Here is a 22685-nt window from a genome sequence, read left to right as displayed (position 1 = left end):
ACAGGGATGGCTCTCTAGTTCAAAGAACTCCTGCGTGGTATGTTTGGCGATGATCTTGATCAAAGACGACTGATCCCTTGCTGGAGAGGAGTAGGACGACACATCTCATGCGGGTTCGGACCACACATCAAGACAGCGGGATTCTCTTGAATGTCTGGGGTATGTTTCTCTCCATCCACTGCCACGGTCCTGCTCAAACAAAGGCTGACCTGCAGGTGGAGAGCAGAGCCTTCCCCCACTCCGAGATCGACGATTGGCTGTTACACAACAAACGGTGACGAGTGGTTGAGCTCGAAGCAGTTAGCCTGGTTTGGATCCATCCCATTCCATTGTTCTGATTGCCTTTTCTTGAACGGTGGACGACGGAACGAGAACCTTGGAACGAAGGATGTCCAGTGACGAAACACAAATGGATTCTCAGAGGGCTGGCTGTCGGCCTGAGCTACCTTTGCGCCCTCTGTCGAGCTTTGAGCCCTTTCTTACGGTCGCGTTGTTTGTTTCTCGATCAGAAAATTCCTGCGCAGCAACCAAGCAGAGCTGCAGGAGCCAGCCCACCTCCCCCCCGATTTGCTTCTTTGTTCAGAACCTCAGGAAAACCTGGGACTGGCAGGCCAATCGCAACGGGGCCGATTCGCCATTGAGAGAAAGCGACACATGGCTGGGTCCTGGATCCACCGTACTTTTCGCCGTCGGATCCATCGTTCCGATTATTCGAGAGGAGGACTTCTCTTCGAGCATCATGGCTCCCTGTTGCAGAAAGAGTGGCGGACAGACAGAGAGCGAGCTCTGATGGACAGAGACAAGCGGTGAACTAAATGTCCAAGGAGGCCTGGGGGCAGGGGGTTTTGTCCAAATTTGTGGCTTTTTTTCTTTTTTTTCTCGCTTTTTTATTTTTCCCAGCATTCCTGAGCCCACTAAAACGCACCCCGTAGTCAATTCCTGGACCAATCATCGCCACCCGCAAACATCGGCCTCTTTCGGGGGGCCGAGAAATCGAAGGTTGGGAAAAAAAAATGGTGAAAAAGTCTGGGAAACGGAAAGGACAAAGGAAAGGTGGTGTCGAGGAAATATTCCAATCCTCCCTCCAAAGTCCGTGCAGTCACAAGAGACGGTAAAGAAGAGTATATACTTCTGTTTCTTGAGGACGAGAGTGACTCTGAGCTTCCTCTGCGCATCCTCCCTTTCCAGACCTCCTGCCCCCTTCCCGCCCGCCTGGCAACCATCCATCCATCCATCCACCCATCCCATTATTATTTTCCTCTCCCTCGCTTTCCCTCTCCCTCTTCATCCTCTCCATCCCATACCTGTGTTATTAGTATCATCATCTTTATCCTTCTTATCATTATTACCTCCTATCTATTATTTACTCTTGCTTGACAACTCTCCTTCTTATTAGACTCCGGCCTGTTTTGCGCACTTTGTTTGTACTTCTGCCTGCTTGGTCTCCTCCGCCTTCTCCCTACTCTCCTGTTCTCCGCCGACTACGCCTCTCTACTTCCCAGCCACATCATGCCCTATAACACTCGGCGCAAGTCCTTGTCTCTTCCTCTACTGGGAATTCATCTTCCAAATACATCGCGCCGTTCTCCCTCCGCCTCAAAACCGTCGCACGCGACCGATGAGAATCTACCTCCTTCCAAAAAGGTCAAGAGATCGCACGACTCCGCCTCCTCATCGCCAGAGCCCCCCGAACATGCCACAAATGCCAGGCGACAGCCTGCCCCTGTGCGCCTGGCTAGTCAACGCGTGAAGCGGGAACAAACCCCACCGCTCTCACCTCCTGAGCGTGGTGTCGCACCGATGATCGATATCGAGGGGATCAACGACGATATCGTGGTTGGGGTGATCGAGCAGCTGGAGAAGACTGGAAATCGCCCCCATCTTGTGAAAGAGCTAGCTGCTGTTCTCATCACTTTTAATGAGAGTGTCGCAAAGTAAGTTTCTACGCTCTTTCTTCCCCGTTTCCATGTGGAAATAAGTGCTGATAACTCTTTTCGCGTCTTGTAGCTCCGCGAATCCCGCTGCCCTACTCTCTTCCCGTTTGAGCACGTACATGAAGCGCCCTTGGACGGCTCTGGCACCCTGCCCTTTGGCCAAGGAGCTCGTCCCAATCCATCCTCGCAGGGTTTATTACTACCTTGCTACTCACCCTCGCCAGCCCATTCCCGAAAACTCCGATGATGTGATGATCTCGGTTATTGAAGGAAGGGTCATGACACCTAGCGTTTCCAGCCTGGAAGACGAGGAAGGGGAGGAGGTAGCGCGACAGCGCTCCCCGAGCCCAGAGGTAGATTTATCATCACCTGACTTCGAGGAGGGGGAGGAGATCGACTTGGATGCTTGTGGCGGATCTGGCAGCGCAAGGCATAGTCCAGAATTTCGTGACCACCGCCGTCACCCGCGCTTGGTTCATTCAAACCGTGCGGCTTCTCCTCCACTGGAGGGTGATGAAAAGGAGTTTACCCAAACGGCCAGTGCTGTTCGCGAGCGGGCCTCCGAGCAAAGGGCCAGCCAGTTTGCACGAGCGAAGGGTGGATTCTCTGCCCTCACCGAAGCTCTCCATGTGTTAGATGATATGAGCATGAGCATTTCCACTACCCCGGTTGATGATAGCCCTCTCTCTGGCTTCGGTGACGATCAAATGTCTGAAGCTCAGGACGATTACTACTCCCAGGAACGGCACGAAGAATCACTCCCTACTCACAGTCCCCTACAAGAGCCCACGCTTGATGAGGCTACTGTAGCTGCGCTTTTCGGTACTTCTCCATCTCCCTCCCTCACATCCGTCGCTTCATCAGTTTCGTCTGGCACGAGTCCAGCTTCGGATGATGGATTAGATGCAGAAAGTCGTCCCGGTTCTCTCGGAACTGCTCTCCGCGTTGCACTTCCGGAAGACCCGAGCTTGGTGCGGATGTCAACCCTTAAGAGATCAATAGACATGCTGGATGATGAAATCCCTGATTTGGACATGAAAATGTCTGACCTTGGCGACGGTGACCACAAGATAAGTGTGAAGGCTATGATTGAATCGAATCGCTCATCCGAAATGGCTCTCGATTCTTGGCGTGAGCTACAAAGCCCGGAAAGCGTGGACGTTGATGAACTGGATGAAATGTTCGACGCGATCTAACCGCCTTGCCGCACGCCTCATCATTCATTCTGGCGCATCTCCACTCATGACTGTTATATTGATCCTTCTGTTTCCGAACTATGCCGCCATATCAGCACGCCATTTATCCGATTTAATGCTGCACCGCTATATCTGTTTAATTGTTTGTCTTCCTTCACGCTCTGCGTTCCACTATTCTTGTGGCGGGCGCCTATCCTTTCACTTGTAAATATATCTACTTACCACTCCCTTCTCTCTCTCCCTCTTTCTTTTCTGATTCCCAATATGCTGTTTTCTGAGTGTGGTACATATGCGTCGTCGGTTACTTGCGGAGTCTCTACACTTTCGGCGTGGTGAAAAGCAATGCGGCTTATTATTCGGCAGAAAGCTGGTGGAATCTTAGATACTTAACAGGAAAATGACTGAATCAGATGAACCTACAGAGCACGCATTGTCTCTCCCGAGTACAAACTCCTCCGTGCAGACTCTCAGTGTGATTGGTGCCTGAGGCAGAATACCGTGCTGACAAGATGCCTTCTTTCCATTCGATATCCGTGATCAAGTTGACGTCAGGCTCCAACCAAATATTCATCTGTGGGAAGTAGCCATGAAAGCAGTAGTTGCAAAGCATCTGCTGGTATTCTGGGGGTGTAGCGCCCGAATCATCGAACTTCGCTTCCAACAAGCCGGCCAACTCAAGTTTGTGGCCGCTGCGTACATGGTCGTTGTCATTTTCCACAGCGTCGATGATTTCATGCGGACAGTTATCAAGCCACTTCTCCTTTGCGGAGTCTGAAGGTTTTTTTCAGTAGAGCTTTTTGACCTCGGATATGGACCCGGGGGGTGGCTTCGGAATTAACGCTCGAATCGCTGATGGCCGCAACATTCTTCCCCTATTGGTGAGCCGTTGTCGGGTTGGTCGTTGTTCATTTTTCCTGCAAGAGTACCTTCTCTCTGATATGAAGGGAAATGGAAGTACGTTGCTCTTTCACTTGTGTAGAATAAACATAAACAACTTGTCTGACTTTCAAGACAATGAGGATGACAAAGTCAAGCCCTTGAAGCGCCAGCTCTTGAATGTCAGCGACAAAGTAAAACTTGGACTGACACCGCAATGCAGCTTATGGCCAATCGGTGTAGTAATCATCCAGAAAGGATGGCTGGAAGGAATGTGATCAGCAGGAAAATCTTGGAAGTTGAGGGCCCGATGTATCATGGTCAATGGACCTGGACGCGATCCACGAGGCTGTCTGCACTTTCATGGATGACATCAGCTTCTGTTCCGACCTAATCATTCACGGGTTCTCTGGGATTGGCGGCATGAAAGACTAAAATCTTGGAGTGCTCTGGTTTCTGCATTTGGTGCTGGGATTCATGGGATCATCGAGGTAAGTCGAGCATGAATATTGGAATTAGGGCTTGACCCCTAAGCTTTTAAATAACGTTAGATAAGCCAGCCAAGCTGTTGGTATGGATAGCTGCGAAAGAAGCAGAACATGAATAGAGAAACAAGCAGGCAGTTATTAACATGTAAATCATAAAGAGTATGAAAATGACAGGAAGGACCTGAGTCTAACAATCTTGGGCATGTTATAACAATAGGTAATGCCTTGGCCTATTTGAGAAGTTCTCTGCAAGATCCATAGATGGGTATAGGGTATGGAATAGATCCATGTTTGGTGAACTGGTTTAGTAGTAAGATCAGGGGTTTATCCTGAATAGTCAGGTGTAGGTTGGAATCTATGATATCTGCTACCAGGGAATTAAATCAAACTCTTTATAATTATGCTGAACTTGACTCAATGCTGCTAGAATATAATAGTATATCAGTAAACAAGAGAGAATTCTCTTAGTATCTGAATTTTTCTCCGCCTCTGTCTCCTGTTGTTGCCCCAAAAGATGTGAACAGACAGCTAGCTGCATAATACCTGCTCTTTTCCACAAAAATAATAGGCCGGTTGAACTGACACTGCCCATCGACGCTGGTGAGATTCAATCTGCAGCGGAGTAACCACCTTTTGTATATTTCGACAAGCCTTCCGTCCACACATACACACACACAGTATCCATACTGTACATTGTGATTTCTTGGTTGACATCGAGGGTCAAGTTCAACAACTACCCGACCAGCTCGCTATGACTAAACAAGGTTAACAGCAGCAAAGCACGGCTAACGAGCCTTGTAGGCAGGGCTAGGTATGGGGAAGAGTTTCCAAATTGCTCTATCGTCGTTTGGAGAGGGTATTCCAAGCACCGATGCCGGTGATTCTGGGTAGAGCGTGAAGTGTCCATGATAATAAACGTTTATGTGGTTGCCGATTTTTGGCTTTGCCGTCAGATGAACACCCGCGGCAAGGAGGAGCCGCAACATGTCTGGCTTCGCTGACAGGATTGCGCTTTCTATTGCAGTGGGAGTGGACCACTGAAGCGCTGTGAGTGCATGTCAACAATGCGGCATTGTCGGGGGTTTCGCCGCTTAGCATCGCCCACCATTGCCCCGAGGTCGAGTATCTCGTTTGCAAGCAAGACGCGGCCGAAAGTGATTGCGGCCTCACAGGGGGATCCCACCGAACTGACGATTACCTGGACAATTGGAGTCAAATTTGAGATGGAGCGGCATCTGCACTAATGCATTGTTCTTTCCACCAACAAGGCAGATGCTAGAACCAATGTCTTCCAACTAATTGAGATCGCGCACCGTACCATCTGAAGAGGGTCGAAATTGCCGTCTCAATGGCTGCACCTCAAGCAGTCCCAGTGCACTCGCTATACATATTTTTCGGGCGGAATGCTCCACTAGCTTGGCAACTGGAAGTTTTTCTTGAAGATCACTAACTACAACGATGGCCAAAGGTACTTTCTTCATAGGGAACCTGGAGTTGACCACCAGCTGCTCAGTGAGTCTAAACCCACAAATATGGCTTCTGAACAGGCTTATTGCGGTGATGAAGTGGATGTGTAAGGAAGACTTCAGGGAATTGTAAGCCATCCAATGACCGCGCTCTGTAGGGCCACAGGGATGGATCTCAGGTTTGGTGGTTACAAGGCGAGCGTAGACCACTTGACTGGAAATGCATATCCCAATGTTGCAATCATGACTGAAGTTGGGCTTTCCCGTGCCTATGAGGAAGTGAATTTCACCCCATGGATTGAAAGGTTTCAGCGAATACTGCACCGAGTAGTGTTGAATATGGAGTTTAACCTGTCGAATATGCGGAGCAAGACCCCGGTCTTGCATCGTGTTGTCGATACCCGCTGGGGCCATATTTGTTGCGATATTTCAACAAAGAATCTAGCACCATTGGTAAGCTCCCTCAAGTTGACCCAATTGCTGAAAGGTAAAGCTAACTTTGAAAGTTCGACACAAATGATACGGATCGTCATTTTACCATAGCCGCACCTGAAGGGGGCAGTACTCTGTCCTGTTTTCAGATGCGCCGTCTACTGTATTCAAAATTATTAGACTAACAGCTATGACCAAGCTCCAGCGATGGGGGCCTAGGAGGCATACTTAAATGCTTTCCAGTTTATTATAAATACCCAGAAGGATGAATCTTTCTATGAGTACCCGTCTATCGAAGGTCCACCGAGGGATAGCAGCGTACACGTAACGCCATTAATCTCGCTTCGCCATTCAGCTTGCCTCGCTGCCCTCCGTCGGGTGGAAATCTTGAGTGCTTTCCTAAACCAGCGAGCATTCGTCTACCAGTCTCACGGCACAGCGATTACAATTATCATTTATGCTACTCCAACAACGACTTTAAACGGGCGAACCGAATCTTGGTCTGGGTAGCCGATCTCCTTGCATTCTGCTTTGGACCAAACTCCTTCACCACGGTACAGGAAAAGGCGCAACGCTGGCACATGCTGAAAGCGGTGGAACAGAGATGGCAAGAGACGAGACCACCACCGCTAAGACCGCTGTATTGTTGAGAGCGGGATCCGGAAACCTTGGAGAAGGATCGTTCTTCCCTGAAATATGGCATATCCACGCGTGCCAAGTAGCGGGGGCGCGACATGTTGAGTTAGTCACGCAGGATTCTGCTGGTGTTTCTGATCCCCACGCCACATTGCGATTGGGAATCGTTTCAGTATCACAGAATGATGCTTTAGCTGCTGAATTGCGGGCTACCACCAGGCGCCTATATGGGTTGACGCAGCGAGTACGGGAGCATGTAATGTGTATATTTGGGCTGGGTTTCCAGTGGCAATTGTCGTCTCCAGTGCTGTGTGTGCGCCATTCTGCTTCTCTATCTTCGTCTCTCTCTGCTGCGTGGAACCAAACCCTTATAACATTGGAATCAGCCAATTGGCTGCTTCGTTTGGGATCATACATGTCTACGCAGTCCTGTTTCAACGATTTTCTGTATTACTTCGCCCTGTTTATATAATGTCACAGTTTATGGTTATGGTACAAATACATTGGCGTTCCGATGCCCACCCACATATAGAATAGGTATCAATGAGGCATAGCATACGTAACGTAGCTGGGAGCTTCCTCTCTGTAAAAATCCCCTTGTAGGGAAGACGGATATCCAGGGGGAAATGGAGCTCACAACGCCAGATTCGAGGGAGCTGGTCTTATTAATACTCAGTAACGGGGACGGTAACGTCTTCTGCTCTTGTGCCTCGTCCTTTTCCGTCTCCTCAGTCTTCTTTTTCTTTTTCCCCACAACTCCCTGTATTTCTGGTATACGGCGGCGCCCACCTCATGGATGATTTCGAACTCGCTCATACCCATGAGCTCAAAGCGTTGGATGCAGAAGAAAAGTGTTGTTTCAGCTTTGGCGCTTTGCGCGGCGGGGCTTGTCGCTGACCCGAATCCCGAGTCGTGCTGGGGCTGTGGTGTGGGTGGTATGCCATCCATTTCGGTCTCGGCCACCATCTCAGTTGTGGCGTGTTTGGCCTCGACAGACTGAGCACGAGTAGCAGCACAAGCCTGATCATACTCTTCCCGAGCCGCACGAGCAATAATCTTCACGGTATTGATATTCGGAAACACCATTTTGTTGTGGAGGTGGCGGGCATAACCCGAATCGTAGTTCGGTTCACCTTTGCCGGGATTTTGACTGGGTTGCGCAGACGGGCGCTGTCTACCCGCTTCTTGAATAGCTCTCAGCGCTGGGGAATTGAGACTAGCACAGAAACGCTTATAAAGGCGTTGGCCGGAAGAACTGCCTCGAGCTTCGACGTCGGCCGCGAGGATCAAGTGGAAAGATGGAGTGGGGATGTACACGTCGCGAGTTTTAAAGGAGACAGGGGTAAGAGGAACATGACTGGCGACCTCGCGGAGAGAAGGGGAAGACATGTCGGAGAATAGGCGGTGGAAGGCGAGAACGGCCTCAACCTGGTGATTGGAAGGGCGTATGCGGTGGGGGATTTCGTGAAATTCACCAGTCAAAATGCGGCGAAGAATTTCCTTCGCTTGGGAGATGTTTCTTTTAGTGTTGGATGCGGCCGCCCTGGATTGCTTGGAAGATTGTTGTTGCTGGAAACGATGCTCGAGGCGAACGATCTCGGCAGCTAGGGTGGCAATGCTGCTATGCGTCCAGGATTTGAGTCGGTAGTCGCGAATGTACGCGAGCAACGAGGCGACCATGTCCCATTCATGCATTGTGATGTGATAAATGCAAAGTGTACGGATGGTGTTGCCCGACAAAGGTGGAGTAAGTGACTGAAACACCGATTCGCCAAGGGTGATGTTCTTGGTAGCAGCTGCAAATCGCAAGATCGAAGGTGCTAAAGCCTGATCCCCATACGCACTTGCAGGCACTGCAGGCCCGTCTATGTCGTCCGAAAATAGTAGCCACTCGCCAAACTCGAACGTTCGGGATGCGGTAATCAGATCAAGTAGCTTAGCAAGCGTAACATTCGAGATCTGGGGATTGGACGATTCGAATAGCTTTAGAGAGGGAAGGCTACCATGATATTCGGTAGACACGCTTGCACTGGGGTATTCCATGTGGGCCGAGAAGAACTCGTCAATGCGCAGGATTTTGCTAGAGTCGAATACGTCTTGCAGCATGGCAAACATGTTTGACGCACCTCGGAGGAGCTGGTGAGAGCAGAAGCACCTCAGGTTATGTTCCATTAAACCAACAAAGGCTGATGTGCCGTCGTAAAGCTGCGACGGGCGAAGCTGCGCCAGGGACCCCTCTGCGGCCCCCAAGGTGATGCTCCAAGGTGGAATGAGACAAGTGGTGACTCTAAGGAAATCATCGAATGTCTGAGGGTCCGCATTGGGGTTCAGTCCTCCGGATTCGATCACACGGGTAGCCAGCCAGTTGGTTGCTTTGGTTGTTGGCAGAAGTTTGGGTTCATCCATTGTCGGGAGTATGGCGAATTTGAGACCATTGAGATGGCTAAGTAGAGATATGGAACGCATACCCCTGCCTGGACTCACGTAAACTTCGTTGGAGACGTTGTCTAACAACGCTAATACGACCTCAGCACTGACCGTTCGCCTCCCCATCCCGAGAAAAGGTGCAGGATTAGATTGCGTTCGTGGAACGGCCGCGATATCCGATAAACCGGATAGATTCCATGAGACCTCCCGGTCAATCTTGAGATTGAACAGTAATTCTTGATCTCGGAGAAGGGGTTCCCAGCTTTGGAACTTCCAAGCCATGTCACCTACCCGTGACTTCATTTGATCAATTAACCAAGCTCCCTCCTTAATGTGTCCATGCTCTACACAGCACCAAAGGATGAACTCTATCCAAATCTCATGTCCAAGTTCCTTGATACCGATTTTGACAGGAAGGAATGGGGAATCTTGACCAGTAACAGCTGCTTCCGCGGCGGCCTCATTCTCATGCGCAAGCCAAGCCGCATCCGAGAGAACATCCATAATGTGGGTGAACAGTAGATGCATTCCTGGTGGCCGGAACGTGGTTTGATGAACATCCGCGGCGGTGTACTTGTATACCCGCTCAGATATAACGCCGGAATGGTGAAGCCGCGCGAGGATCCGGTACACACATGACATGGCTAACTTGGATTCATTGGGAGGCGCATCTGCAGCAGTGAGTACTATTTCACCCAAACTTTTCCATACTTCAGCCATCAACGTGGCATAGTGATATTGGGCAAACGGCGTTCTTGTGAGCGCATCGAGGTTGGTTAGCCCGGAAAATGGAGCGGAGTTAGGGTTCTGCGTGCTTAAGCGTGGAAAGGATTGGAAACGCTGATCGGTGAGCTGATCAAGGGAGAGCCCAACACTCGAGGCCCAGAAATCGACTACGCCTGATTTAGGATTGGGGGAAACCTCCTTGAGCCCCTCTGCCGCATCCAGCAATCTGCTAAACAAAGTAAACACCACCGACCAGTTGTTCAGTTTAAATCCCAGATGAGCAAGAAGGTTGGTTTTCAGGATCGACCGGGCATGAAGTAGAAGATAGGACAGCTTCATGTTCCACATAAACGAGTTCCTGGTCAAACTTCGTCCGAAGTGGCGGCCCGGATATTTACGCAGGAATTTCTCGTTCAGGAAGGATATCCAAAACCCGGGAGTCTTCGATTTCAACGGGGGAGTCGCTGATAACACTTCGGAGCTCGAGCTCAACCGATAATATTCCTCCAAGATGTCGAGGCCGATGCGATGGCGCTTGACGACAGAGTGACATCGTCCGAAGCATCGTCGGGGTTGGCAGCTGATTCGGGTAAGATGGGGGTCAACGAAAGAAGAGCCTAGGCAAGACCTGCAGGACGGACGCAGCAAATATGCTGGGACAAGGCGCCCTTTCATGACACGACGGCGGTCCAAGTCGACGGGGGCGAGGAGAGGGGACGGTGAACCAATTCTCGGAGAGGCTGTCGGAGGAAAGCTCTGTTGTGCATATCTAACAGTGGGCTGAGCTCTGCGTTTTTTAGCAACTAGTGGCTGGACAGAGAGTTACTGGGTGTAAGGGTGGGTTGCGGGCTGCAATGGAGCCATGCATCGCGAGACAAAAGTTGAATCAAGCTTTGAGGACTTGAAGCTTTCCATATCTTTCAGGCTTGGAGGTTTTCGGGGGAATTTCAAGATGTGATGAGTCAGCACAGTCCGAGAACGGAAATGTTGATGCCTCAGGCGCTAAAAGCTCCGACAATGGCACTGTAATGAGGGCCAGCAAGAGACATTGATTTTGAAGCCACATTCTCAGGAGCGGACTATCTAAGCATCAATGGGTGCAATTTGTCGCGGGTGTATGCGTTCGAAATTTCGCTGAAAAGGTACTTGCTTGCGATTAACTGAGCCCTGCGACGGCTCACAGGGCAGCATGTTGCGCCAGGTCGGAATAGGAAAAGTTGGAAGCTCCGTGGGAATCGAGAAGGTTGGCAGCTCAGTAGGGATAGAGATGGATGAAAGCTCGATAGGAACAGATATGGTCGTCGGAATGGGGTCGGCCTGAGGGAGCTGTTAGCATAGAGCTAGTGGAGAATGCCCTGGGATCCTGTACAGCTACCTGGGTCACTGCAGCATACACACAAAGAGCTGCGACAGCTCCGAGGGCAGTACAGGACTTCATTATACTTGGAGAGCTCGGTTAAACGAAGATATAGCGGAGGGACTTGGGGGATTGATTGGGGAGTTTTGACTGCGTGGCGCCTTATATGCTTACTTGGCCTTGAGGGGAGGACGCAAGGTGTATGCTCCGTGAAAAGGGCAAAATGGATCGATAATGGATGGACGCGGCGGGTATGACCGAATGTTGTGAGCATGTGGAAGAGACCGGGAAGAGGCCAGGGAGGAAATGCCACGATTCCAACTGAATGGCTTGATATCAAGTAGTCAACCAAAAGAGAGCCCACATTATAACATAAAAAGCCAAACATAAATGGTATCCGACCGTCTGTAGTTCGCACAAAAAATAAGCGTCCGCAAGGAGTAAGAAAATACTCAGAAACACTGAGAAGCGATTCCTCTCCACCAGCGCCAGCCCATACCCAAATGCTAAAACACCGACCTGTACTCAAATGTCGCCGACAACAGGAGTTATTTACCGGTGAGGAGGATTATGAATCCTGGCAGACAAAACTCGCTGATAATACCGTCAAGGAAGAATAAGGGGTATAAAAATTACCCGGCCCAGTAGTTTGCTGATTGAGTCGGTCCAAGTTGGACACCCATCAGGGTGTCGCAGCCACCACAGTCGGACAGAGTCCAGAAACAAAGGAGGAAAGAGTGCAATTTGTGACTTCAGTATCAGGTCTCTTCGGTAGGAAGAGGCACATCTTCGGTCATTTGCGTATCGCCTCCTAATTCCTGTTCAACCTCATCCACGACAAAATTTTCGTAATCCTCCAGGCCCTTTTGCACATGGACCTTAAACCGGATGACATCGTTCAACATGCTCTCCACGTTCGTGTGTAGTTCTTCCCGGAGCGCATTGGCTCGGAGTGTGAGCTGTTCGTACTCGATGTTAGTGTTCATTTCGCGCTGCTCCATCAGCTGGACACTCTCGCTCATTGTGGCTCGCATCTTGGCTAGCTCTTTCTCCATCTTCTCGATCTGTGCGTCCGAGGCAAGTTTCTGAGTAGTAGTGATCTCTTTGAGCCGCTCGAACTCTTCCTCCGCGGTACGTCGCTTATGCTCTAGAGCCTCGACCTCGCTTCGTTTCTCATCCATGGCCTCCTTGATGTTATCTAGCAAGTTCCGTCGTTCCAAATCAGCGTCAATTCCACGCTTTCTGCGTTCGTTTATGTCCTTCCGAAGTGTGTGTAAATTGGTGCGGACCATGCCCCGCAAGTCTAAACTCAGCAAGTGCGCTGGATGATAGCCGGTGAAGGGTTCTGCTAGAAGTCTATCGGTTTCTGCCGATATCCTGCTAGGCACGCCGCCAATTTGTGATGCAGAGAAGTTGTGGTCGTTCACGTTGAGGCTGAGCTCAAACTCTTGCCCGTTAGCGTTTTCAGCAGTTGAAGGGATGAGACTGGTCTGGTATCCAAGCGTATTGAAGGTTTTGACGAGCTCCTCTAGGTCTTCGAGCTTCCTGCTCGCTTCAGATTCCTTGGCCATCACTCGGGAATGAGTTTCCTCAAGACGATTGACTGTGTCGTCGAGGCTCTTTTGGAGCCGGTCTCGCTCGGTGTTCATTCGGTCAATATCTTGAATGGTGAGGCCTTGCTGATCGACACTGGCCTGAAGGGCCCCTCGTTCTTCTTCAGCAGCTTGCAGCTCTGATTCCGCCTTCTTGATCTCCTCTTCCAAGAAATTGATGCGACTCTCGTACTTCTCAATCTTGCCTTGTACGTTCTGAATGTAGTCCTCAAACTTCCTCTTATCATCCTCTAAGATCCTAAATTGCTTATCGAGCTTCGCCATATCAGGAGCATTCTTCTCCAACTCCTCGATTTGATCGCGTAGGGCACGGTTCTCCCCTTCCAAGACCTGCATCTCCTGAACATATTTCTCATTGCCCCTCTCAAACTCTTGAGCCATGAGCTCAATGTGGGGGACCAGCCTCTGCCCGGCCGTTTCATCATCTTCGTCTTCGCCGCCTTGTAGCCAGTCATGATATGCACCAGTGAGGAAGCGGAAGATTATGCGGTCACCAGAGACGTCCACTCCAATCTCCGCACAGGCCTGGTCGTACTCTCCGAGGGCGTACCTATCCATCATTTGCGCCAGTTCCATAAGCCAATGAAGCATCCCTAGAAACGTAGGCCAGTTCTGGCCTCCCACAGCTGCTATCTGCGATTTGGTAATACCTTTTTCGTAGGGATAGCGTAATTGTTTCAAAATCGGGGGAACCTCCGCATCCATGCTTTTCTGGAACCGATATCCCGGGTCAATTCGATGGTATAGCCACTGGAAGATGTAGTTGAAGTCCTTTTGCGTTGGTGATCGAAGGGTATTCTGACCAAGAGAATGCTTCATTTCTAGCTCAAAATTATTGTGTGTTAGATACTCCAGAAGCTCCTGAGCAATCCGCGCTTGGAAGGACCTGTCTCGGAGGGGTCGTGGATCTCTGGGGACGCCTGCAGCCGAAGGTACCTGAGTAAAAAATGAGTGATGACCCATGGCACCACCGGCGGAAGGCCGTGAAAAGACACTGCTCCTCCTGTGGAGGTTTTGTGAGGCCGAATTGGAAGGCAGCGATCCGGGAGCAAAGCTCGGGCGCCCAGCGCCCGCTCCGTGGAAGGCATTACTCGAGACAGAGCGCCTGACAGACGAGAGTCCGGGATCAGTCCCAAAGCCCCCAGAGGATGATCGCTGAAAGTTTGGCTGTTGGGGACGGCTGACAGAGTTTAAAATTGACATTGAACGCGTGTGTTGGGAGGTAAACGGTGGATTTTGGAATGCGCCAATCGAACTGGTGCGCTTCAGGGCCGACGAGGGTTGGGGTAGAGAAGAGTAGTTTTGCACGCTTCCCAGTGTCTGGGCACATAGCTGTTAGGCCACGTACTTGCCAAAGCTTTACGCCGATTTGGGGGGCAGGGGTTGAGGAAACCAGATTTACCTCGCGGGGACGTTTGATACTAAACAATCCGGTGTCTTGCGACATGGTGGATCAGAAAGCTGCGACCAGAGCGAACCACAAACTGAACGGCCAAGGAAGAAGTAGGAGGCAAGAGTCCAAAATTAAATATCTTCGGCCAACGTAGTGCGAGCTCAAGAAAGTGATGAGAAGCCAAATGGCGAAGCCAAAGCGAGATGGTGGCGGTGATAAATAATTGACAAAAGCCCGGCCAATGTAAACAACAGAACCCCCAGTTCCTCGCCCGCTCTGCTCAATAACGGTAGGCGGTGAAGAGGACCTCGGGAGAAGGAATAACCGTTCTGCCGTGGAGATCTGCACAAATTCACGTGACTGGTTATGCTGGAGAAGCGTGATGAGTGTTCCGGACACGTAATAATACAGCGTTTCTTACAGATTACTCGTTTGAAGCACAAGTCCGAGGAGTAATGCCTTGTTCGGAGCAGAGGTTCCGAGGTTCATCGCTCTTAGCGCCGATGCGTCGGCGTTCCAACTTCCTTTCCATCATTTCTCCTGATCCTCTCTCTTCCAAAATTCATGGTGTGTCTTCTTAGTGAGTTGGAATAGATTCATAATGGTTCGCGAGGAGTTGGTATCCTCCGCCGTAAGTCTTGCAACCTCCAGCGATCCGTTGATGACGGAGTTAACGTACTTGACTGCTTCCTAGGTGACATGTGCGTGCCGAACCCGTCCCCTGTTGAGATATCCTCATGACATTAACAGCACTCTTACTTTGACGACAGTCCTTCAGGATCCCTCTGTAGCGTCGGCTCCGATTGAGAAGAGAATATCGTTCCTGCAGTCGAAGAACCTGACCCAAGAGGAAATCGATATTGCTCTCGCTCGCGCAGGAGAGGACCCCTCGACGGCTGGGGCAACGTCCGCGTCGCAGCAAGCTGTCTACCGACCTTCCCCTCCGGTGTCCGCAGGTTATGGCTATCCTCCATATGGCCAATGGCAACCCCCACCAGAGTGAGTTTAACCTGCGAAAGCGCGGATGAGCAAGAACTAACTTCGGGATTACTATGAGGCCGCCCAAGCGGGACTGGCGCGATTGGTTTATAATGGCTACGGTCATGGGGGGAGTTGGTTATGGGCTGTACTTTGTAGCAAAGGTAGGCTCTCCTATACCTTGGTGTGTGCAACAATCTCTAACGGTCTCCAGCGGTACATTACACCCCTGATCGCACCCCCGACTCCGCCACAGCTGGAACATGATAAACAAAACATTGATGAGCAGTTCTCGCGGGCATTTGCTCTGATAGACCAGCTCTCCAAAGACACTGCGGCCCTCAAGACAGCCGAGGAGGCACGCACCGAGAAATTGGATGCGACGTTGCGAGATGTGGAAACGCTAGTTGCCGATTTGAAGACTGCTTCACGGCGGCGTGACGATGAAACCAGACGCATCAATGACGAGGTTAATGCTTTGAAAGACGCCATTCCGAAAGCGCTCGAGGGAGCTCGGGAGGGCAACGAGAACCGTTTGCGGGAGCTTGGGGCCGAGTTGAAGAGCTTAAAGGTTCTCTTGGGCAACAGGCTCGGCGGTGGTGCTGCCTCCTCGCCTCCAGCTACAGCGAAGGTGCCCGATACTACGACTTTCCCCAGCGCCTCCGAGTCCACCTCATCCTCGAACGTCCCTGCCGCCAACGGAACCACCCCCGCACCATCTCAGCCCGAGACTACATCGACTTCGTCTGCGACCGCGCAAGCGCCGCAATCCTCAAGCGCCAATTCTACAAATCCTCTGTCGCGATTTAGCAGGTCCCCGTCTATTCCAGCCTGGCAATTGGCCGCTGCAAATCGGACCAAGCCCGCATCTGCTTCTTCCCCGGCTTCTACTGGAGATAATTCCACGCCTACCACTGGCCAGTCGAGCGCGCCGGGCAGTTAATTCTCCATTACTGTCCCATGACGCATCTTATGTAGAGCTTTCCTGTGTAACTTTCATACTTTCCAGTGTACCGAGTGTTAATATTCTCATGGCGGAGTTAAATCAAAATTCAATTGTCTTTCTGATGGCCTCGTGATTATTCCAGAGATTCGTCATTGGACCATGGGGGATGTATGTAAATGGAGGAGCGCCATGGCTCCAGTGACCAGAGCATTCGAAGAAAGCCGTCCGCATCCCCAACTCTTGGCGCCGTCGCTTTTGGTCTTTTTCACCACTGCCACAGAAGTTACGACCTTCCTCCCCACGGGCCTCCATCAAGAAAAAGGAAAACAGAAAAGAGAAACAAATCACAGAGAATTCTTAAGGGCGGCATTTAAGACCACTACCATGCCCGCACACAACCCCTCTTCCCCCCGACGAAGAGCATCACTAGACACTCACTCTCGCTCTCGATCTCCAACAAGATCCTCGCGGCACAGAGAACATCGCCGTCGCGACCACTATGATCGTGATCGCCATCATCGCCGTCGCACCTCCCACTCCCACTCCCAGCCCAATCACCGGGGCCATGACTATCCCTCGAAGCCCAAATCCGGCCTGGAACGCGACACCCCCATTGCAACCTCTCTCCCATTCAATGCCCGCGAACTCAGGAAACGCGACTTGGCCACCTTCGAAACTATGTTCGCAATGTACCTTGACATCCAGAAAGGCCTTACACTTGAAGAGCTGGGGGAGGACGAGGTAAAGGGGCGGTGGAAGAGCTTTGTACGGAAATGGTAAGCTCTTTCTTGCACTAGTTGTCCGGGTTTGGAGTGCGAAAAGGTATGGAGGGTTGACATATTAGGAACCGTGGAGAATTGGCTGAGGGATGGTATGATCCTGGCACGCTGGAAAAGGCACAAAAGAGCGCTGCGTCTGGACCGAGACATTCACCTGACTATGGGCGGAATGCCCCGGAGGCTAGGAAAGAACGGGGTAGGGCGGGAGACGCTGGCGGCGATGAGGAGGGAGAGGAAGAAGAAGAGGACGACGAGTACGGCCCTATGCCTCAGGGTGGACTGCCATCGCGGGGAGATCCCGCTCTAGGTCCAACGATACCAAGCTTGCAAGATTTGGCCTTCCGAAACGGTACGTTGCCCCTCGTCCTGCTACTGCGATGCTGTCAATTCAGCATTGCTAACGCGCTCCGCAGAGTCTACAAGAGAAGACATCATCGTTGAACGCCACGATGCCCGCCAGCGGTATCGAGCGGAAGCGCGCTCTCACAAGGCCGAACTCCGGCACATGGAAGAAGAAGTCGCACCGCGCGCAGAACCGGGGACGCACGAGCGAAAGATGGAAAAGCGGCGCGAAGCTGCCGCTGCGAATCGTGCCTTTGCTGATTCCCGCCGGGGCGACTCACCGGAAGCTGCACCTGATGACGAACTTATAGGCTCTGGGGAGAACGACCTTGATGCTATCAAGTCTGCGCGGGAGAGGGAGCAGCGGAAGAAGAATGAAAGAGAGCTTCGAAGAGAGGAAATTCTACGTGCACGGACGGCGGAACGGGAGGAGAGGGTGAAACGGTACCGCGAGAAGGAGGAGGAGACGATTGGGTGGTTGAAGACGCTGGCGAAGCAGAGATTTGGGTGATTAGTATCAATACAATCTATTCATCTATAAATCAACTTTTCTAGCCCGGACCCAACCATCCATAGATTATACAGAGCCACATAACGCTTCCTTCCTCTGCCTGACTGGAACGCAGCCTAAGCCCTCCCAAGATCAAGCTCAGTGACCAAGCTCATCCCATCTTCCTTCCCCTCCTTATTGCGAAGCCCAAAGAAGCTCTCCACGGCAACGTTAACTACCTTATCAAATAAACCCCCAACGACAATATCCCGTAGCCCACTCCCCGTCTGCCCAAAATCCGGATACGCATTCACCTCTAACAACCAAGGCGTCCCTTCCGCATCAACCAGAGTATCAAGCCCGAATATCTCAAACGCGTTGGGTAGAGTCTGGAAATGGATCATCATGCCACGAGCTGCGGCGGTGAAAAGCTCTCCCGTAACGTTGCAGATTTGGTCAAACACCGACTCTTTCCAGTTAGTACTGAGGTTGGGAGCGTGGGTGTCCAAGTCCCAGAAGCGCCGGACTGTCTCTTGTTCTGGCAACTCTCCGTCCTGGAAGCATGTGTTTGTTAGGTGGCGTGTAAGATCATTTATCCCGCCTGGATCTGACTCTGAAATCGAGGACGGGGATCTGTAGGGCTTCGAAGCAAAGAGGGCGAGCATCTCCTTAAAGACGTAGACTCGTAGTGCTCCCGTTGCAAGAACATATGTCCGGATATGGAACTTGCGGTTGTTCGAGGAGGGAAGAAGAAGAGGAGGGTCGATGTAAGGTTGAGCGATGAAGTGGCGGAGCTGGGAGGTGATCACACCACTGCCGCCAGCATTGCCTTCCTCTTCTCCTTCCTCTTCATTATCTTCATCTGAGGAGTCATCATCCCATTCCTCGAAGATCTCACGGAGCTGGCTTTCACTGTTGAAGAGCCTGATTCCTTGTCCGCGATCGCTCATGCCTGGTTTGAGGATCCACCATTCCTTCTCAAAGTCGGGCTTTGACTCATTGCTCTCCAAGCTCTCGCGGAGTTCGTAGGCTTCGAGGAGGGCGTCGTCGAGGAATTCTGCATAGTCGAGCTCAAAATCCACAGAAACTTTGACATGTCGGGACAGGATGCTCGTTGGGTGTTTAGTTACCCAGCTAGCGACGGTATTGGAGAGATAGTGTTTGCGAATCAGGGCTTTGCGAATGATATAGGCATTTGTAAGGGACGTTGCCGGGTTGATCATGGCGTGCTCGAAATCCAGGCGCTCATATTCACGATACTGGAACACCGGAGTAGACGGGTTTGGAAGATCTGAGATGGAGGATATTGCGCGGTAGCGAGATCCTAAGCGGGCTTTTAGTGCTTTTTCGACAAGTTCTTGGACGTAGGTGTCGTCGCAGTCCACTATGCAGTATAAGGCATGGTCATTATCCGATCTACGCAATATAGAACTATCAGACCACCGACCATCCGTCGAAAACGAAAGTAGACTGGGGCATGGAGCAGACACAATCCAGATATAGAATGCATGGCTAACTTGGTAGACACGGCAAAAGCGCAAGGTGTATGTTCTAAGCAATATATCGAAGCAGGGCCTGATCGCTAGAATCCACTCACAACTTAATCTCTCCCTTGAGGCCCGGCGTATGCATAAAATTAGCCCTCAGAGGCGTAACACTGGCGATGTGAGCATGAGGCACTAAATAGATTTATCAGAGGACCTGGAATTGACGTACCTGGTCATTCCCTCCTTGACGGCCCAGCCGTCATTTCCGGGAGCACTCTCCTCAACACTCCGATAGACATCGGCGATATTAGGTGCCCAGATGAAGTGCTTATGTCGAATCCGTGATTTCTTCCCAGATCTAGCACTGACTTCCGCAGTAGGATCTTCTTCTAGTTTCTCCTCTTGGTCTCGGAGCATCTGCTCCCTGTGCTCAGGGCTTTCCACTGGCACCTCAGCGCCAACCGCCTCAAAACAGCTCCCAGATGACCACCGGTTGCCAAGCATATTCGTGTACAGAACCTTACTCTCGCTGACGCCTGGTTCCAGCGGTACATTCACAGTGTACAAATCCACGCCGTCATCCCAATTCTTCGCAAGGTGCTCAATCAACCGCACTGAATGGAGGGAAGCCTCTGCAATGATGACGGGGTCGTGTTTATGGGAGCTAAAAGCGTACGAAAGGGCAATTGAACGTTTGCCACAGGTAGCACCCTCCATAGCCCCACCGATTGTGCCGCTTGATAGCGCAAATAGCGCCGTTGCGTTGCGGCCGTAGTTTGGCCCAGATACAACGAGGTCAACGGGCCCACGATCCTGGAAGTAATGGTAGAGGCCGATCTGCACACAACTGGCCGGGGTGGAGTTGATGAGAATCCACTCGTCGCCGTCAGAAGTGTCGCCGTCATCTGCACTGCTGCCGCGAGGATACTCGTGTGTCGTGCCGTCGTCTCTGTATAGTGTCCCAGGACGAAAGTAGGTTGGTTTGACGGCGGCGCCAATGAGGTGAGCTTTACCGATCCATGATCGCTGCTGGTGCGGGAGGACAACGGAGACTGTATGACCTGAGGATTGCAGTGTATGAACGAACGAATGGACGTACGGGGACGACTCGTTCGACGGCGGCCCGTCATCGTTGACGACCTATAGTGCGAAATAAGAGTGTGTGAGCTAGGGGAGGCGGAGTTGCCGGTACCACTGAACTCACCAGAATATGCATTGTGGTTGTGGAGCAAAGGGGGGGAGGGGAAGAGGATACGGTTGGGAACAAGAATAGTTGAGGGCTGGTGTTGTTCCAAGGTTGTTGCTGTCGTCGTCGTGAGAGCGACGAGGCTCAACGACGGCGATGGACTTGCCCCGCCTTGTTATCGATAGTCTTGCGTTGGGCACGAACTTCGAAGGCACCATCAGCGCCGAGAATGGGCTTACTCTCTTTCGAGCACATGATTACATTGTCAAAATATCATTACTATACATACTGTGATAAAGCTAAGCGTGGCTGTTTCCAGAGGCGTGACTCCGCCGCTGCTGGAGTCCTGCAGCTTCCGCGTATTTGGTCGCTGTTCCGCGGCCACTGGCGGAAGCTACCAGGGTGGCTGCTCGAGCGCCCAACGGTCCTGGATCTTGTTCCGGTGAAGAGTCCGATTCGCCGTCCTCTTCGGATTCAAGCTCTCGTTTGGTATGCGACTCGCCAATGGAGCTCGCTTCCGGCAGACTCAGCGCCTCGTCAGGCTCCTGTTTGACTAGTGTTTGACTCTCGAGCTCATCTTCTGGTTTAACTTCTCCGTCTCCTCCCCCCGTGGGTGTGGGGCTGAGGAAGCATGGCAGGATAATCCAAGACAGAGAGAAGGAAAACATAGACACCGACCAAAACATGAAAGTGAAGACGAAGAACGATGTGATTTTCCATTGGTACATAACCCAGCTGTAATACATGTTAGATGCATGGATATGACAACGACGGGGACCAAAATCCCGGGGAGAGTACCGTAGCCCAGAGAGGTTCGCCCGAAATGCCACCTTTGCCCCATAGACCTGCATCTCTCCCCGACTATGGAGCTCCAGCCGTAAGCTTCCGGGGACATCAAGAGCACCACGAGAGAATTCAGCCCGTTCCATCATCTGTATTACAAGTCGTTCCGTCTCTCGCCGCCAACCCAGGATGTACAAAGGCATAAACGTGACCTTTTTGGAGAAATCGATCAAAGGTGACGTATATGACAGGATTGCAGGGCGACGGGAGTGAGAAATAGGCAGCGGGGAGGCATTCTCGCCAGTGCTTTCAGATGTCGGAGGCTGAGATAATAGCGTGAGGTCCAACATAAAGTTCCCGGCTGCTAGGTTTGAGGGTGTCCGTGGGAGCTCGAGTTCTACGGACACATCGTATGGCTGGAGTGAGACTAAGCCTGAATCGAGGGTGGCAGTTCCCCAAGGGTGGCCCTCTCTAAAAGGAGATGATGGACATGAGTCGCACTGGGATTCCGGGTTGGTAAAGGGGGCGGCTCACCCAAACTGCAAGTACACAATGCGCTCCAACCCAACCTGCGGGATGAAGTTGTAGTAGAATAGTCCGTACGCGAAGACCGACACAAACACCATACATATCGCGGTAACAACAAAAAGAACAGTGCCCACATATGCGGTTACGGCAGTTCTCGAAACAAAAGGGCGTAAAGGTGCCAGCAGCGTGTTCTAGGTGTTTGTGTTTACCCGTTAGTTGGATCATGTCGAGTCCTTGTGGGAGAGACTGGTGGTAGTAGTCACCGTCACTCTGGAAATAAATGGGGGTCCATCATCCAGGCCTTCATCTGAGAGCTTATCCGAGCCCATGGTTCTGCGTATGAGGACTCCAAAGCGTGGATGGCACCAAAGAAGGCGATTGCAGCTGCCAGGTGCAAAGAGGGAGGCCTAGACGTCACCGGGTGGAACTGCCGAGGTGCTCATCTCGCCCTGGTGGAAAAGTCGCTTCGGAGACACGTTTCCTCCGCTCCGGTACAAAGAGTAATCCTCAGTCATTCAACGTTTTCAAGCAAGATGTTGATCTCGGAACTTCCCCGTCTTCCTTAACTCAGAATTACTATCCTTCCTCTTAAGCACTCCTGTCCTAGTAGGCATGGCCCGAG

General features: G+C 51.5%; 8 protein-coding genes across 8 annotated transcripts; 3 read left to right on the top strand and 5 right to left on the bottom strand.

Moving 5' to 3' along the window:
* The first annotated feature begins 963 nt into the window (after positions 1-963).
* On the top strand, positions 964-3652 carry BJX67DRAFT_350444 (uncharacterized protein). Its single transcript, XM_071028825.1, has 2 exons — positions 964-1934; positions 2008-3652. Exons 1-2 carry the CDS (start codon positions 1510-1512, stop codon positions 3128-3130), a joined length of 1548 nt encoding a protein of 515 aa, XP_070887300.1. The 5' UTR covers positions 964-1509; the 3' UTR covers positions 3131-3652.
* Positions 3653-6301: 2649 nt separating this feature from the next.
* BJX67DRAFT_350442 (uncharacterized protein) lies at positions 6302-7469 on the bottom strand. Its single transcript, XM_071028824.1, has 2 exons — positions 6459-7469; positions 6302-6401 (listed from the first exon to the last, which is right to left on the bottom strand). The coding sequence occupies exon 1, from the start codon at positions 7443-7445 to the stop codon at positions 6939-6941; it is 507 nt and encodes a 168-aa protein (XP_070887299.1). The 5' UTR covers positions 7446-7469; the 3' UTR covers positions 6302-6401; positions 6459-6938.
* BJX67DRAFT_350440 (uncharacterized protein) lies at positions 7470-11231 on the bottom strand. The gene has a single exon (XM_071028823.1). The coding sequence runs from the start codon at positions 10854-10856 to the stop codon at positions 7701-7703; it is 3156 nt and encodes a 1051-aa protein (XP_070887298.1). The 5' UTR covers positions 10857-11231; the 3' UTR covers positions 7470-7700.
* Positions 11232-14277: 3046 nt separating this feature from the next.
* Positions 14278-14598, bottom strand: BJX67DRAFT_380127 (uncharacterized protein; the record flags this gene model as incomplete). Its single annotated transcript, XM_071032725.1, has 1 exon — positions 14278-14598. The coding sequence occupies one exon, from the start codon at positions 14596-14598 to the stop codon at positions 14278-14280; it is 321 nt and encodes a 106-aa protein (XP_070887297.1).
* Positions 14599-15392: 794 nt separating this feature from the next.
* Positions 15393-16546, top strand: pex14 (putative peroxisomal membrane anchor protein (Pex14)). Its single transcript, XM_071035133.1, has 2 exons — positions 15393-15686; positions 15737-16546. Exons 1-2 carry the CDS (start codon positions 15597-15599, stop codon positions 16463-16465), a joined length of 819 nt encoding a protein of 272 aa, XP_070887296.1. The 5' UTR covers positions 15393-15596; the 3' UTR covers positions 16466-16546.
* Positions 16547-16852: 306 nt separating this feature from the next.
* On the top strand, positions 16853-18100 carry BJX67DRAFT_380125 (uncharacterized protein; the record flags this gene model as incomplete). Its single annotated transcript, XM_071032724.1, has 3 exons — positions 16853-17244; positions 17313-17596; positions 17661-18100. The coding sequence occupies 3 exons, from the start codon at positions 16853-16855 to the stop codon at positions 18098-18100; spliced, it is 1116 nt and encodes a 371-aa protein (XP_070887295.1).
* Positions 18101-18117: 17 nt separating this feature from the next.
* Positions 18118-21004, bottom strand: BJX67DRAFT_350428 (putative acid phosphatase). Its single transcript, XM_071028822.1, has 4 exons — positions 20771-21004; positions 19796-20706; positions 19677-19736; positions 18118-19495 (listed from the first exon to the last, which is right to left on the bottom strand). Exons 1-4 carry the CDS (start codon positions 20780-20782, stop codon positions 18217-18219), a joined length of 2262 nt encoding a protein of 753 aa, XP_070887294.1. The 5' UTR covers positions 20783-21004; the 3' UTR covers positions 18118-18216.
* BJX67DRAFT_350423 (seipin) lies at positions 21005-22511 on the bottom strand. The gene is made up of 3 exons (XM_071028821.1): positions 22327-22511; positions 22070-22254; positions 21005-22006 (listed from the first exon to the last, which is right to left on the bottom strand). Exons 1-3 carry the CDS (start codon positions 22390-22392, stop codon positions 21052-21054), a joined length of 1206 nt encoding a protein of 401 aa, XP_070887293.1. The 5' UTR covers positions 22393-22511; the 3' UTR covers positions 21005-21051.
* Positions 22512-22685: the final 174 nt, after the last annotated feature.

Source organism: Aspergillus lucknowensis (assembly GCF_044049455.1).
Source record: "Aspergillus lucknowensis strain CBS 449.75 chromosome Unknown BJX67scaffold_14, whole genome shotgun sequence".
Classification (NCBI taxonomy): domain Eukaryota; kingdom Fungi; phylum Ascomycota; class Eurotiomycetes; order Eurotiales; family Aspergillaceae; genus Aspergillus; species Aspergillus lucknowensis.
This window is presented reverse-complemented; position numbering and strand designations above follow the sequence as displayed.